The sequence below is a fragment of the Papaver somniferum genome, chromosome 5, assembly GCF_003573695.1.
Source record: "Papaver somniferum cultivar HN1 chromosome 5, ASM357369v1, whole genome shotgun sequence".
In the NCBI taxonomy this organism is placed as follows: domain Eukaryota; kingdom Viridiplantae; phylum Streptophyta; class Magnoliopsida; order Ranunculales; family Papaveraceae; genus Papaver; species Papaver somniferum.
In genome coordinates, this window is record NC_039362.1 from 73551007 (window position 1) to 73565720 (window position 14714).

At 37.0% G+C, this 14714-nt stretch overlaps 5 protein-coding genes across 5 annotated transcripts; 1 reads left to right on the forward strand and 4 right to left on the reverse strand.

Annotated features, from left to right (window-relative positions):
- Window positions 1–286: 286 nt before the first annotated feature.
- LOC113281912 (serine/threonine-protein kinase 16-like) lies at window positions 287–3278 on the reverse strand. Its single transcript, XM_026530814.1, has 6 exons — window positions 2957–3278; window positions 2710–2852; window positions 1847–1990; window positions 1497–1682; window positions 954–1078; window positions 287–852 (listed from the first exon to the last, which is right to left on the reverse strand). The coding sequence occupies exons 1-6, from the start codon at window positions 3162–3164 to the stop codon at window positions 630–632; spliced, it is 1029 nt and encodes a 342-aa protein (XP_026386599.1). The 5' UTR covers window positions 3165–3278; the 3' UTR covers window positions 287–629.
- Window positions 3279–3739: 461 nt separating this feature from the next.
- Window positions 3740–7815, reverse strand: LOC113281914 (agmatine deiminase-like). The gene is made up of 10 exons (XM_026530816.1): window positions 7608–7815; window positions 7128–7241; window positions 6940–7029; window positions 6731–6815; window positions 6581–6636; window positions 6384–6462; window positions 5953–6087; window positions 4728–4960; window positions 4445–4603; window positions 3740–4062 (listed from the first exon to the last, which is right to left on the reverse strand). The coding sequence occupies exons 1-10, from the start codon at window positions 7692–7694 to the stop codon at window positions 3958–3960; spliced, it is 1143 nt and encodes a 380-aa protein (XP_026386601.1). The 5' UTR covers window positions 7695–7815; the 3' UTR covers window positions 3740–3957.
- A 344-nt stretch (window positions 7816–8159) lies between these two features.
- Window positions 8160–9593, forward strand: LOC113281916 (putative fasciclin-like arabinogalactan protein 20). Its single transcript, XM_026530818.1, has one exon. It carries the CDS (start codon window positions 8221–8223, stop codon window positions 9232–9234), a length of 1014 nt encoding a protein of 337 aa, XP_026386603.1. The 5' UTR covers window positions 8160–8220; the 3' UTR covers window positions 9235–9593.
- A 310-nt stretch (window positions 9594–9903) lies between these two features.
- LOC113281915 (serine/threonine-protein kinase PBL27-like) lies at window positions 9904–12257 on the reverse strand. The gene is made up of 4 exons (XM_026530817.1): window positions 11880–12257; window positions 11390–11767; window positions 10844–11232; window positions 9904–10764 (listed from the first exon to the last, which is right to left on the reverse strand). The coding sequence occupies exons 1-4, from the start codon at window positions 12028–12030 to the stop codon at window positions 10546–10548; spliced, it is 1137 nt and encodes a 378-aa protein (XP_026386602.1). The 5' UTR covers window positions 12031–12257; the 3' UTR covers window positions 9904–10545.
- A 563-nt stretch (window positions 12258–12820) lies between these two features.
- On the reverse strand, window positions 12821–14546 carry LOC113281913 (putative fasciclin-like arabinogalactan protein 20). Its single transcript, XM_026530815.1, has one exon. The coding sequence runs from the start codon at window positions 14414–14416 to the stop codon at window positions 13148–13150; it is 1269 nt and encodes a 422-aa protein (XP_026386600.1). The 5' UTR covers window positions 14417–14546; the 3' UTR covers window positions 12821–13147.
- Window positions 14547–14714: the final 168 nt, after the last annotated feature.

Consider the following 14714-nt stretch of genomic DNA (forward strand, 5'->3'; position numbering starts at 1 on the left):
TCAATATCCATGGGGGTTCATTAGTACAAGCATGATCAAGAAAATCAAGCATAAGAAGTGGTAATTGGCTCTCATGCTTACTCAATTTTGTAGTTGGGGGTGGAATTGACTGTGACACTTATCTGCTTATGTGGCTTCAAGAAGAACCCCAAAACAAGGCTTCCTGAAAGTTGAGGGGAATAACTAACCCTGGTGTCAACTCCACTGAATATACTTCAGCATGTCCAACTGAGAGTAGACAATTAGCAGTGAATTTCAAAAAAGTTGCAAATTAGGGGCAAAAGACTGCAACATAAAAGAAATTTCATAAGATCAATCAAGATGATCTCTAGAGGGTAGTTCATAGTACAAAACAACCTACAGGAGTACGAAATCGAATTTGGAAAAGAGCCGGATAAACAAGCTCACATTTGCTATTTAGTACAATAAATAATAACAAAAAGGTTTTAACTTTAGACGACATAAATAAGAAATGGTAAGCCAAAAGTACAAAAAGAAAAAGAAGGATGAGAACTCAATAACTTACACTACCAATTCACCATTTTTTTGACATCTATAGGGTTGTACTTTCACCTGTAAATTTTTGTAACTCGACCTTTACTATGAGGAAATGCTCGTAATTTTGAAATTTAAGTTGAATACTTCGTGATCAGCTTGTCAACATGAATAATGATGTCATCGATGTGAGGACGGAGTGTGGGTGGCTGGAGCATCCATTTAATGAATTGATGAAGTGGTTCCGGGTATGCAGATTTGGGCTCGACTGGCCACTTTATTTGTGCATTTTCAATTGCGAACTGTAAGTTACCTTCAGGTTCCTCGAGCACATACTCAAATGGAGATTGCCCATACCTGTAAGTGAAAGATAGCCAGAACCAAACATATAATGAGAATTGTGAAGTGCGATGAAAGTGAATTCTAATGAAGTCTAGGGAAAATGGTCTAGTCCTTACATTATGGCATATAAAGTACACCCAAGAGACCAAATATCTGTTCTCTCGTCAATACTCGAACGGCTTGTGCAATCCCACAACTCAGGAGCTCGGAAAAGTTCAGGACAGTGCTGGGCTGCCCATTCCTACATACCAAACCATCAAGAAATCGAACAAATGTTAGAGTGTGAACAGCTGATACTAGGTTTAAGTAATCTGAAGGTTCAACAGTCATGCCATTGATGCATTTCTGAGGTGTGCATACAGGTCAACTCCACCAATGTTCGGATCTTCATATATTTGAATGCAGGTATATGACCTTATGAATTACTACAGGAGCTATATTACTGTTCGATTTTGTATCCTCCAATTAGGAAAGGAAAATGCCTACACTATATTTTTATTACCTAGAAGCTAGAAGTTTAAATAATACCAGTTAATTGCCTATCTCTAAGAAATGTTCTACAAACAGATTGCAACAGAAATAAATGAGGATATCTCAGATGATATACAAATAATGAGTAGAAAAATGCATATAAGTAAGAAAAAGCAAAGTGCAAACACCTGCAATTTCAGTGCTTCGGATTGAGATTGAATTTCCTTCCTTGCAGGCCTAGCACTTTCAAAGTCCATCAATATGGCAAGTGGTGATTGCCCCTTTTTGTTTGTGAGAAGAACATTTCCTGGTTTGATGGCATTATGTGCATAGGGAGGGTCAAGACTGTGCATGTACTTCAGTCCTGCACATAACTGTAGCATAAAATGTTAAATGTTTCGTGTTTTTTTATGAATAGGTAGTATCGATTGGGTCAGTTAAAACTAAACTTTTGCTACAAGAATCAGTCTGCAAAACTCTCGATAACTTTCATGCAGGAAAATGGGCATGGGTTTAGTAATTAGGATGATTCAATCACCTGCCGGAATATCTGGAGAACTTCCTTTGTAGAAAATCGTTCATTCTTTATTTTCATAGCTTTCGCATGATCCACCACGGTTCCCTCCAAATGAGCTGGAAATAGCAAGTATGCTTCGTTGTTCCAGGTTTTATCTGTTGTGACCTACACAAGCAAGAGGAAAACATATCTTCACTAAGAGCCAGCAAGAGCCAATTCTATAGATCAATGTGACACAAGATATTTACAGGTAAGACACTAGTAGTATTAAACTAGGCTATCGAGATCTATGGCATCTTCCTTCTTAGTTCCGTTATAACATACAATACCAGTTAGAAACTGCAAAAGGCAAGTGACAGTAAAACTCCAAAGATATTTACATATTTTGTTGATTTTACGACAAAATAAGACCCGTCCTTCAAAGGAACGAATTTCATATACTCTCCTTTTGAATGAACATGACCATCAAAAAAAACCCAGAATAGGCTTCACTCAACCATAATCAAAGATCTGAATTGAGAACACTAAATAACTTGGAAAAAAGTCAACTAGCAGTACAAAATCTGGAACAAAAAGTAGCAGAGAGTGTACGCAGTATCCTGGACTCTTAAAGCCCAAAAAAGCAAAATGAAAATGGGAAACACATAGAGTGTTGGTATAAATTGTAAATCAAAAATAACAACATTGTCATGTAATGCAGGGAAAAGCTTGCCTAACAATACCAAAGTCGCATAACATAAACAACGCAAGTAATGCTGAATTTAATGTGAGCTAGAAAATTAGATGTCTATCTCAGTCTTCAAATCATGCAAACTGATCACTAACTATGTACAGGTAAATATAGGTACTGCAATTATATGACAATTAGATCTTAAAAATGTTACCTTGACAGAAATGATAGCATGATCGAGAAGAGGAAGAAGATTGGGATGACTAAACAAAGAAGAAACACGAATTTCTTCCCTCACAGTCTCTAATTGTTCTTCATTCTCAATTAAAACTTTCTTAATTGAATAACTTCCATCAGCTGAACCAACAACAAACCACAAACAAAGTATTAATCAATCAAATCAGAAAAAACAAAACCAATAAGGAAAAGAGAATTTGGGATGAATGAAATAGGTTTCAGACCTGAAACATGAAAAGGGTCTTTAATTTTCTTGCTCAAACCACCACCGACAGCTGATTCATTACGGATCTCTTTAACTAAATAAAGAGAATCAGAACCACCTTCACCGATTTGCTTAACGATTCTAAAACGATTTTCATTGATCCATATATCACCACCTCCATTCACTGCATCATACAAATTATTCAACCCAGATATTGAGCACCCCATTTCTGTTCCTCTTTCTCTCTGAAGTCTAAACAATAAAATAGATCTTCAGTTTCTCTACTCCGACAACAGATCTCCCTAATATCGTTAGTTGTTGACAAAAAAAATTAACCCCTCGTGCTACCCCAAATTTTACTTTGTCTTAAAACTCCAACCCGAAATTTGTTAGAGGAGTACTTTTCGGAATATTCGGATGTTTCCGCCCAACTTATTTGCCATTGTTTTGCAGCATACGTGTGAATGTGAGGTTAAGAAAGTTGGGTGGAAATATCTAGACTACAACAATGTGTTGTACCTTGCTGAGCAGACACCCTGACCTTACAGGGATATGTGCTCTTTGGAAACTCTTTTTAACTTCCATTAGAATCAACACAAAAATAAATTTTCTTTGAGTATGAAATGAAAAAGAGCATTGACCTTCTTCCATGATCAGTGGATCTCATCAACAAAAAGATTACTAGTAAGAAGCTTAGCTAAGAAATTGGTAGACTCTTCATTCTTAAGCAGAAAGCACAGACTGTTGCTGTTATTCTTTATTGGACCTATTTTTGTATTTCTTGGAGTTTTAAAAGAGAAAGTTAAAACATAAACATCTTCTTCCCCTTCTTTTTATTAAGAAATAAAAGTTTTAACTTGTTTAAACCCATTACAAGTTAACAATTACAGATGTGACATTTACAGGTCACAATGGGATGTAAGCTTTATTGGCTTATACCCTACCTGTTACATTGAGACCAACTTAGAGGTTAAGAAGAAGAAGAGAAGAAGCAACAGTGTATGATACAACAGGTATAACTCATGTGTTAATGATACTGCTAGAGGGGGCTGGCTGTTGCTGTGTTATGCAGTGTATGTTCCCACCTGCCAAAACAATCTCTCTGGCATCTTTAATCATCACTACCTGAATATGTAAAAGCATTTGGTTAGATCGGTTTACTGAAACAAATTTTCCAGAAAACAGCTCAACATCTTAGAACAAACAAAGCTGTTCCTCATGTTTGTCATAAACTGCTATTAGGTTTCATTGCAAAAGGCATTTTCCTACATCAAGCATGTTTCTGGGATATAAACATTAAAAATTAGCTATAATTGGACTTTCTGGCAGGCAAGCCTACAATTTCAGAGTGGTCTGACATGCCTAACAAACACGAGTGGTTTGGATCTCTGCCCTTGGATTGTAGGGGGGATGCACTGAGCATTCTATATCTCAACATGTAATTTGCTGCTGCCACAAAATCCGAAAGTGAACATTTTTCAAACTGTTTCACGGATAAAACTCTCACCTTGTGATCTGGAAAGGCCGATGAAAGGACATGAAATGCTTCTTTATCCCACTTTTCATCCCCAAATTCTGGGGCTATGATCCCTCCATTTGCTATATAGAAATTCACATATGATGCAGCAAGTCTAGTACCAGGAGGTCTAGGTTTAGCATCACCATCCTGTAGTCCAAAACACAATCACCGTGAATACATAACACAAGCTTATGGGTGCTTTTCCAACCAATAATTCCATTCTGGATCAGACAACAGAAACATAAAATATCTGAGCATGCCTTGTGCTAACCTGAATAACTCCAGCTGATTCCTCCTCAGTCATATAAAGTGGCCCGGGAACATGGATTTTGATTACTTCTAATTTTCTACCACAAGCATCTGTAGAGCTGGAGAGAATGGAGAAGGCCTCAATTGAACGCTCGTACTGGGGGTCTGATTTGTCATTAGTCCAGGACAACATAACGACACCAGGTTTCACAAAGCAGCACATATTGTCGATATGGCCATTGGTGTCATCATCACCTACACCACCATGTATGCAAATTTTAAGATGGCAGAAGCATGACATTTTTAAAACAAAATGATATATACTTTTGGCATATTTTTGTGCATATTGATGACCTACATAGAAATAACCAAATTGCCCTCAAGAGATATGAAGTAAAAATGCTCATATTCAGTATTCATTTGATGCATTTGAAGTATTAAGAGCGGCCAAAATCCATGTTTAGAGCATGTATGAAGCATGACATCAGGATATACCAAAGAGAACAAATTAGGGGTCTTGTAGCAGTTACAGAGATTTCTGTACTACGTCTCCAAAATGAAGCTTACCAGCACCTCAAATTACTCGACGCCAAATAACTATTAGTTTTAAATCAAGTGAAGTATTTGTAATAGTCCTGTCCCAACTTGCAAGCTGAAAACATAATTGCAATACGCCAAAACCATCTAAAAAAGAGTATGTTTATGTAAAATGGATATCAAAGGTTCCTAAGCAAGCTAAAAAAGCCTAAAAATGCTTTACATCGATTATGCCTTGAATCAATCAAACGAACTTGGAAAGTAAATTATAGATCAGTTAGAAAACTTTTTACATGTAAAGATGTAGTCAAACTGTAACGATGACATCAGGATATACCAAAGAGAACAGATTAGGGGTCTTGTAGCAGTTACAAGGATTTCTGTACTTCGACTCTAAAATGAAGCTTACCAGCACCTCAAATTACTCGACACCAAATAACTATTAGTTCTAAATCAAGTGAAGTATTTGTAATAGTTCTGTTCTAACTTCCAAGCTGAAAACATAATTGCAATACGCCAATACCATCTAAAAAAAATTATGTTTATGTAAAATGGACATCAAAGGTCCCCTAAGCAAGCTAAAAAAAGCCAAAAAAAATGCTTTACATCGACTATGCCTTGATAAACGAACTTGGAAAGTAAATTACAGATCAGTTAGAAAGCTTTTTACATGTAAAGATGTAGTCAAACTGTAACGATGAGGAAAGTACCATATAATCCACGAGGTAACCAAATGAATTTTCTGACTCCAAGGTGACTTTTAAGTTCATCCTCTATTTGTTCTTTAGTCAGATGCGGATTGCGATTCGGATTTAAAAGGCACTCTTCAGTTGTAAGGCAAGTCCCTGTGAAACAAACGTGAATAAAGCTCAAACCCTACAATAATATAAAAGTTAAAAGCGACCAAGTCGTTTTTTTCCTTTAGAGTAATAAGGAGTTTTGGCTAATTTTAAGTTAATGTTGAAGGATATGCAAACTCTGGAATATGCAAACCGCAACAATCTGCCGAGAAATTTGATAAGATATGGATGAAATTTGAGCATTGATATGAAAAAGATATATATTTTTGCATTTGATAAGATATAGACATGTTTTGGACAATGAATGCAATAAACTTCTCATGAACTTATGGTAAAGTTACCTTCTCCGTCTACATGAATGCTTCCACCTTCAAGAATGAGGGTCTGGGGGAATCTCGGGACCTTCTCAATTTCCAAAATCTAAACATCAAACATAAGACTAAGATTAAAGTCAGGAATTTGTTGGCCAAAATGAGCAGGAGTAAAAGCACGATACAGCAAGCAGCAAATTCAAGTTGCACACAGCTGCTCCACCTACCTTTTTTGCCACAAGAGAGTCATGACTCCAGTCCTTGTAGCAACCATCATCAGCACCTTGAAGTCCCAAACAATGATAAAGGATATAACTAACCAGAAAACGCAAAATCAGCTTCTTCTAAAATGAAACAAAAAAATATCAAAGACATACCACCCCAACTGTTAAAAGTCCAATCAATTCCGGCAACCTTGGGTGCTTTATCTTCCTCACTTAGTGCTTTGTTAAGAACAACAAACTATTCCGAAGTAAAAAGAAAGAAAAAAACATGTCAATTGATTTAATCTACACACTAACCTAAAATTAAACAAAATTAACATTGGAAGTATTACAAGAAGCCATAAGGGAAAAAATGAACTCACAGTTGGACCAGTATCACGGAACCATGAATCATTCAAACTCATCTCCACCACTCTGATATGATTTGGGATCTGAGTACGTGCATTTTCCCACTAGAGCACACCAAGTTAAAGTTTGAAAAGCAAAAAATTAGAATAAGAACGGCATAATTGATGAAAACGGACATGACAAAACCCTCACTTCTACCAACCTGAGCAGCAGTTGCACAAACAGTGACAGGCACAAACTTTGAGAGCGCCGTAGCCACATCTGCAAACACTCTTTGAGCAGGAACAGCATTATCTCGCCAATTATCAGGACGTTCCTGTAATCCAAACAAATAGAGTGTTAAATGGCTTACTGAATAAGAATTTGAACAGATGGACCATGATTTGTAAATTGGTTAACATCAATAATAATCCATTTTTTACAGAACATACCCACGCACTTACACTAAGAAAATAAAAACAAGTCACTGAAATCAATCACTAATAGAATTTGCCAGAACCCCTAAAATAACAGAAGAAGAACAAGAAAAACTCAGAAACGATATTCCAACAAACGCCAAGACTAAGCTAGGTGAAATTTTATTTTATTTTAACTTGAACATCATACAAATCCATCAACCAAATAATTAAAACCAAATAAAAAAACAAAAATAAATAAATAATCAACAGAAGATAAAACTTACAGGCCAACCAATCCAACATTGAGAATGAGGTTCCCATTCTGCAGGCATTCTGTAACCAAGTAAACCTGGTTTCCCTTCCATTTCCATTCTTCACCAATCAACCTAAAATCCCCACTTTCTTCTATTTCAACAGAAAAAAAAAACACACACTAACTCCACTCAATCAGTCTCTCACCCACTACAAAGTATCTCTGTACAATATAATAACACTAACCTATAGATACCAACTCCGTTAGAAACAACCTAAGACACCAACTCCATTACAAATGACCGGAAAGAAAACCTCTTCCACCGGTAATCCGGGTCAAATCAACTGAACCGGCCTGTTCCGGGTTTCAAGTGCTACACCCATATCCAGGGTTATATCCGTCATTTACATTATAATCTTAACAACTTCAGTAACAGAAAAGTTGCACTGCAATGAAACAACCATTTGGTGCCACGTGTTTTCCCGCCAAAATTCTTTTCATCACATCAATCTCCGTACTACTACCACTAGATATTATCTAGTTGTCTCTCTCTCTAACATTCTCATTCTCTTGAAATCAAGAAACAGAGAAAAACTCCTCAAGAAATTCCAGTTTCTTTTTCTTCTTCTTCTTTTTCTTCAGTAATGGCGTATTTTTTGTTAACCCTAGCACTACTAATCTCATTGATTCAAGTAGCAGAACCAGCAGTAATTCAATCAGAACTAGTAACAAAAGCGATCAGAATTCTTTCGGATTCAGGCTACGAATCCATGTCATTAACACTTGACCTCGTTTCTCAAACTTCGGCATTTCCATCATCATCATCAGCACTTACTATCTTTGCTCCTTCTGATACTGCGTTTGTCAATTCGGGACAACCTAGTTTGAATCTTTTCCAGTATCATATCTCACCATTAAAATACTCAATTCAAACCCTAAAATCACTTCCTTATGGTACTAGAATTCCTACTTTGTTCCCAAATCAGAGTTTGGTGGTTTCTAGTTTTGAGAATGGAGGCAAAATTTCAGTAAACGGTGTTAGAATCAATGAATCTGCTATTATAGATTATGGATCTTTGTCGATTTTCGCTACTGATGGTTTCTTTGATCCATTTTATCAAACTACTCATGGATGCCGGTTCTATCCTGACGATGATTATTCTGAATTTGATACTGAAATTGCTAATGCTTCAAAGTTTCTGTTATCAAGAGGTTATTTTATAATGTCTTCGACTCTTGATCTTCAATTACGCGGATTAGTGAAAGAAACTACAGATCTGACGGTCTTTGCTGTTGCTGATTCAGTTTTGACGCCGTATTACATGAATTTGAGTCTTGGATCTGTATTTCATCGTCATTTTCTCCCTTGTAAACTTACTGAGAATGATCTTTGGGGTCTTGAAGACGGAACGACTTTACGGACACTGGATAAAGATTTTCCGATCCAAGTTTCGAAATCTGGAGAGCTACTGTTATTGAATGATGTTCCTATTGAAGTTTTTGTTTCAAATATGTACTTGAGTGATTCGATAGTTATTCATGGTCTTGACCAGATAGTTACTTCACTGGATGAACAACGTCTAATTGGAGAGGCTCTCTCAATTGGAGATGATGATCGCAATATTGATTACGACGAGTTTTGGGGAGTTAAAGATTGAAGTGGTTGGTGATTCTGATGCAACGTCTTTGAAGTTCTGGTTTTCTTTTACCAATTTCATTGCCTTCATCTCAGAGATGAGATCTCGTCATGTTCAAATCACTTCTCGTTGAACTTGGTCGGGATTAATATTGTAAGTATCTTGTTGCAGTAGAATCAGAAATAAGAGTAGTTGTTCTGTTGTCTTAGTAGTAGTAGTTACCTGTTCGCTTATCGAAAACCGGTCGGTGGTTCTATGTTTTTTATGATACATGATAAATCATTCCAAACTTTAGTGCTAACTCGTGTATGCAATTATGCAAACGAAAACCGGCTTTTCCAGGAATATGATGAATGGATGGGATTTTTCAGGCCTAATGCTCAATTATCATCTTAAAACGAATGCTTGAATGTTTTTCTTGCTTTATTATTTTTACTTTATTATGTTTTTTATTGGAGATTGTTGGGATTCATATGCTGCATGATAATAGTAGTTGAGAGACGCCATTTTCACTTGTGACGGAATGCATCTCTGGTTGCAACATTTATTCTTTGTGGGTATACACTTTGTTCAAAGAGGTTCCACTTATAAAAGTTTAACATAGGATCAGCATCTTTAGAATGATTCCTCTAGTGATAGGTGTCTCTGAGTTAATGGGCATTAAACTCTTTAAAAAAAAAGAAGGCTAAATGAGTTACAAAGGGTGTAATATTCCTGGCACTCTGACTCTCTGGTAGACATAATCTTGGGTACCTCTCAAATTGAGAAAATTCAGTTATGTAGGGAACAAAAATGAACAAGTGACTGGAAGTGTAGCGACAATAGCAAAATTTCATATTTACATGTATGGATTACACATATACTTTGTTCTTCACTTCCCTCTCCATTGTTTGCTTTCAACAACATGCACCAAAAGTAAAATCAACATGTTATGTCCTGTCTTTTGTTGTACTCTGCATTTGGAAACTGCATTGAATATCTTGGGGCATTTTTAATTTTCTGCAGCATTACTGTTTCTTGACTCCAGCTTATTTATGAACTTTGGATGGTTTGTTTATCCTGCTCGTACTTTATTGGCGTCAAATCACACAAATGTCACCCATGAAGAACATAGCTAAATGGTAATTTTTGTTTTTTTTGTCAATGAAGTCTCAGTGTTATTTTTATTGTTGCTCTGGACAACTTCTGCTCAGGTAATTATGCGTCTTGAGTCAATATCTGACCGAGATTTGAGTAAATTCTGGTTGAGTTTTCATAACTCATTTCTTCACCTTATGCCCCACCTTCACCCAGGCTTTCTTTATTATTCTTGTTACTTGACGGCTGGCTAGGTTAGTTTTGTTGAGATGGAGCTCTTCCATAAGTTCGAGAAGTTAAACGTGAAAGAGCAGCCACAACTTCCCGCATGGGAGGTCGTTTTGTAGCTACCTGTTGTACACATAAAGCTGCAAGAGCTAGAGCTCTGTTAAGGCCACTTGTAGGATAGCAGCCTTGCAGTTGTGGGTCTACCATGTGTGGGAACTTCCTAGGATCTTTCAACAATAGTCTTGCCTGTAAAGACATAATCCAGAAGATGTTAGGGGGAGAGAGGGAGAGAGAGAGAGAGAGAGAGAGAGATGTTAATATGTACCCAGTTAACCAGAGTATGCTCTTCAGCTGGCAGGGAAAAGTCAATCGCCTTTCGTCCGGTGATGAGTTCAAGCAAGAGAACACCAAAACTGTAGATATCAGATTTAAAAGTGAGTCGACCAGTACTAGCATACTCTGGAGCACAATAACCATAGGCTCCCACAACTCGAGTAGTAATGTGGCTGTTCTCACCAACAGGACCAAGCTTTGCGAGACCAAAATCTGAAAGCTTTGGATGATAATCTTGACCTAGAAGGATATTAGAAGCCTTCAAGTCCCTATGAATCACTGGTGGGTTGGCTTTATCATGCAAGTACTCTAAGCCTTTAGCTACACCAAGTGCTATCTCCATCCTTGTATTCCAGTTCAGGGCCTCGTTTGGTGAAATATCTGAAATAGATCAGAACACATGATACAGTTCAGAATACATGATACAGTTAAAAGCTTAGTGATAGTCATTAGCTGAAATGAATTCTCATCTTCTACATTCTACTGCAATACATTCTGCTAGTTAGCTGCGTGGGATTAGTGTGTCTGTGTCTATTACCATGTAGATGATATTCCAGAGACCCCAAAGGCATGAACTCGTAGACGAGGAGTAGTTCATCCCCTTCAGCACAGTAGCCAACCATATTAACAAGATTAGGATGTTGATAGAGGCTTAACATCAGAACTTCCACCACAAATTCTTTGTTTCCTTGAATCCCATTCCTGTCCAAGTGTTTCACTGCAACTTCTACCTGTTCCCCGTCACTCCCGAAACAATAACCCTTGTACACACGCCCAAAACCTCCTTCACCCACAACAGACTCTTCTCTGAAGTTTTTGGTAGCAATAGCAAGCTCTTGAAATGTGAATATCTTAGCAGCGGCATTAATCATTTTGCCGTTGCTACCGCTGCTGCAGCTCCCATCATTGTTAGGAACTGGGAGGAATATTTTACAATCAAACCACAGCATTATGATTAACAAAATAAAAATCTAAAATTACGGCTCATCTAATGAAAGAGAGAAACAAAAATAAACAAAAAAAAGTACCTGAACCACCATCATCCTCAATTTTGTCATACTTATTCTTCTTGTTCTGATTCCTGTTCTTGTCAGTTTCTTTGATGAGACCTTGAGTTTTACTGTCTTTACCTGATGGCAATCTCAGGAATGGAAAACAACACCCTTGATTTTTCTTCATTTCTTTTCTTGACACAATAATCAAAGATTTGGGCAATTGAATTATGTTCAAATGATATTATTTTGACCTAACTAATTAACTAACGATCAAGGAAACTACAAATACTTGGGGGTTGAATACGCGGTACCGTGTTTACATGTTTAGGCAGAGAGAGATCCGATAAAAATTGAGAATATTTCAGAAGGATTTCAAACGCGGGTACCATCTATTTCTAACTCTTCAAACTCTTCGGAATTCTGTTGTTGGTTTATTTTGGTCGTTTGTTCATTTTATAACCCACTTGTTATGTATATGGTGGTAGGTGAGCAATCCCCAGTATCCCCTTCCAATTCTGACTCAGATCATCTGACTTGCTTAAAGTAAAATAAAATGTCCATTATCAGCAGCCGATAAGGGCCAATATTGGACTCATTTCTTTAGAAAAATGACAATCCTGCAAGAGAAACGGCAAGCCTGCTAGGAAAATGCCCAAGCAACTTCCAGCAGCAAAAACAACAGTTGGTCTCTTCTCCTGGGTTTATATAGTTCGTTTTCTATGTTTTCTATGCCTTGCACCTCTTACCCAACAGTGATCACACTCAGTATAAAAGTTAGCAATTACAATCCCCCTAATTCCGTGTCACATACACTTCAACTGCAAAATTCTATTCTAACACAAAAAGAAAGGGATAATTCACACCATAACATAATACTGATTTCTTGGCCCAGAAACTAGTGCTCATAAAGAAACCTCAATCCATTAGCTTGGTTCAGAAATTAAAACTCTTGAAACAAATGAAATTAACAAGCATTCATAAAGTTGGGAATTCTTCATAGTAGTTAAAACTTGTGAACAATTACAATCATTTATCAGAAATGAGAGCAGAGTTACAACATTAGACTGATTTACCCCAATGACAAACAGGCTACTAAACTGATTTATCACTAATCATTTCATTCTGGAGATTTGAATGAAACCAATAAACCGAGAATACTAAACGATACGTACATACCATTGTTAATCTGGATGAAGTTCAATAAGAAGCAACTTGAACTGATCAATACAAGCCTTCATGAGAAAGAGCAAGAAAGCTCTTAATTGCTGAAATCACCAAAGTTATATCTACAAGCTCGAAATTCAGTCGTAGTCGTTTACATTCTTTCCGTTATAATCATCGAACATAGAGTTAGAATCTGTCGAGCTCCCTGTATCTATAATGACTGTTTCACCTGCAGGAATAGGCTGTTTGGTAATCGACGAAGGAGGACTAGTAGAAGTATCTTTTCTATGAAAACCGCCGTTTATAGAGTCAAAATCCTTCGAGCTCACTGAATCTGTAATGACAGTTTGTCCTGCAGGAAAGGCAAGAACAATAGGCTGCTGTGTAATCGACGGGCTAGGGGTAGGAGAAGTATCTTTTCCATGAAATTCATCAAATAGAGAGCCAATTGGGAGAGTAAGAATCTGTTGAATACCATGAACAGCAATGGAATCACTAACATAAATGTCTGGATATAGTAATGGAACATCATTAACTAACAATACATCGCCAACAACAGTGAATGTCACGGTAAAACCCTCATAAAGCGTCGGCACTGTAATTTCTCCATACAAGACTAGGTTAAGCATATCTGACGCTGTGAGTTTGCAGGGAAGAAAATGACGATGAAATACAGATGAAGAACTGAAATTCATCGAGAATGGATCCAAAACTGCATCAGTAGGTGCGAAGACTGTTAACTTTCTTGTTGGATCTGGTAATTGAAGATCAAGAAATGAAGCCATTACTGAATAACCTAGCAACCTCATCACAGATGAAGTAACATTAGCCATCGAAGAATTTGAAGAAGAAGAAACATCATCTGGTAATGGATTCTTGCATCCAAGATCGAACTTAGGGCTTGGAGTCGGAGACAGCTGGAGAGTAAAGAAATCTTCAAAAGAAGGATCAAAGAAATGATCAATAGCGAAAATGGTTAAAGATCCAATATCAAGAACAGCAGAATCATTGATTCGAACATTATTAATAGAGATTTGATCAGTTTCTCCTGGTGATGTGGTAACGATCAATGTTCTATTAGGGATCAATGTAGGAATCTTGGTACCATATGGAAGTGATTTTAAGGATTTGATTGTGAATTTGAGTGGTGAGAAATGATATTGAAGAAGATTAAGAGCCGGTTGTCCTGAATTTATAAAAGCAAGATCAGTTGGAGCAAAGATTGTCGCTGTTGGTGATGGGAATATTAGGGTTTGAGCAACGAGTGAAAGTGTTAATGACATGGAAATGAAACCAAAACCAGAGAGTGTTTCAATGGCGGTGGTAATGATTTCAGAAGGAAGAATTGGTACTGAAAGTGGAAACAGCGTGAAGAGTACCAGTGATGCTAAGAAGAAACTCGCCATTAATGAAACCTTTCAGAAGCTCTTTCGTTTCTAGGGTTTTTTCTGTTACAGAATGAGAATATGAAGAGTAAGAAGAAGAAATTGGGGATTTATGCAGTGAGAGAAAAAGTTTGGGCGGGAAAAGGAGACACGTGGCTGGATTACGGTTAATTGAGAATGTGATCAAGGAGTTGAGATTACGGTTAAGAAAGTTGTTATTTGTGTAACAAGATTACGAGCGCCTTAAGAAAGATTTTGCAAAAATGACGCAATTATCCTGCATAGGTCTGCAAACAATGGAAGAAGTCAAAAAAAAAAA

Bases quoted from the DNA above. Each gene is read 5' to 3' on its own strand.
- LOC113281912 (XM_026530814.1), bottom strand. From the start codon at position 3,164: ATGGGGTGCTCAATATCTGGGTTGAATAATTTGTATGATGCAGTGAAT. The intron at 1,683-1,846 runs GTGATTGAATCA...TTTATGCTACAG, and splicing joins TTCTCCAGATATTCCGGCAG to TTATGTGCAGGACTGAAGTA. The intron at 1,079-1,496 runs GTGTTTGCACTT...TTTGGTATGTAG, and splicing joins CCGAAGCACTGAAATTGCAG to GAATGGGCAGCCCAGCACTG.
- LOC113281914 (XM_026530816.1), bottom strand. From the start codon at position 7,694: ATGGAAATGGAAGGGAAACCAGGTTTACTTGGTTACAGAATGCCTGCA. The intron at 6,637-6,730 runs GTATGTCTTTGA...TGGGACTTCAAG, and splicing joins GACTTTTAACAGTTGGGGTG to GTGCTGATGATGGTTGCTAC. The intron at 4,604-4,727 runs GTTAGCACAAGG...TTTGGACTACAG, and splicing joins AATCAGCTGGAGTTATTCAG to GATGGTGATGCTAAACCTAG.
- LOC113281916 (XM_026530818.1), top strand. From the start codon at position 8,221: ATGGCGTATTTTTTGTTAACCCTAGCACTACTAATCTCATTGATTCAA.
- LOC113281913 (XM_026530815.1), bottom strand. From the start codon at position 14,416: ATGGCGAGTTTCTTCTTAGCATCACTGGTACTCTTCACGCTGTTTCCA.
- LOC113281915 (XM_026530817.1), bottom strand. From the start codon at position 12,030: ATGAAGAAAAATCAAGGGTGTTGTTTTCCATTCCTGAGATTGCCATCA. The intron at 11,768-11,879 runs GTACTTTTTTTT...TATTCCTCCCAG, and splicing joins TGAGGATGATGGTGGTTCAG to TTCCTAACAATGATGGGAGC. The intron at 11,233-11,389 runs GTAATAGACACA...GATCTATTTCAG, and splicing joins TCTGGAATATCATCTACATG to ATATTTCACCAAACGAGGCC.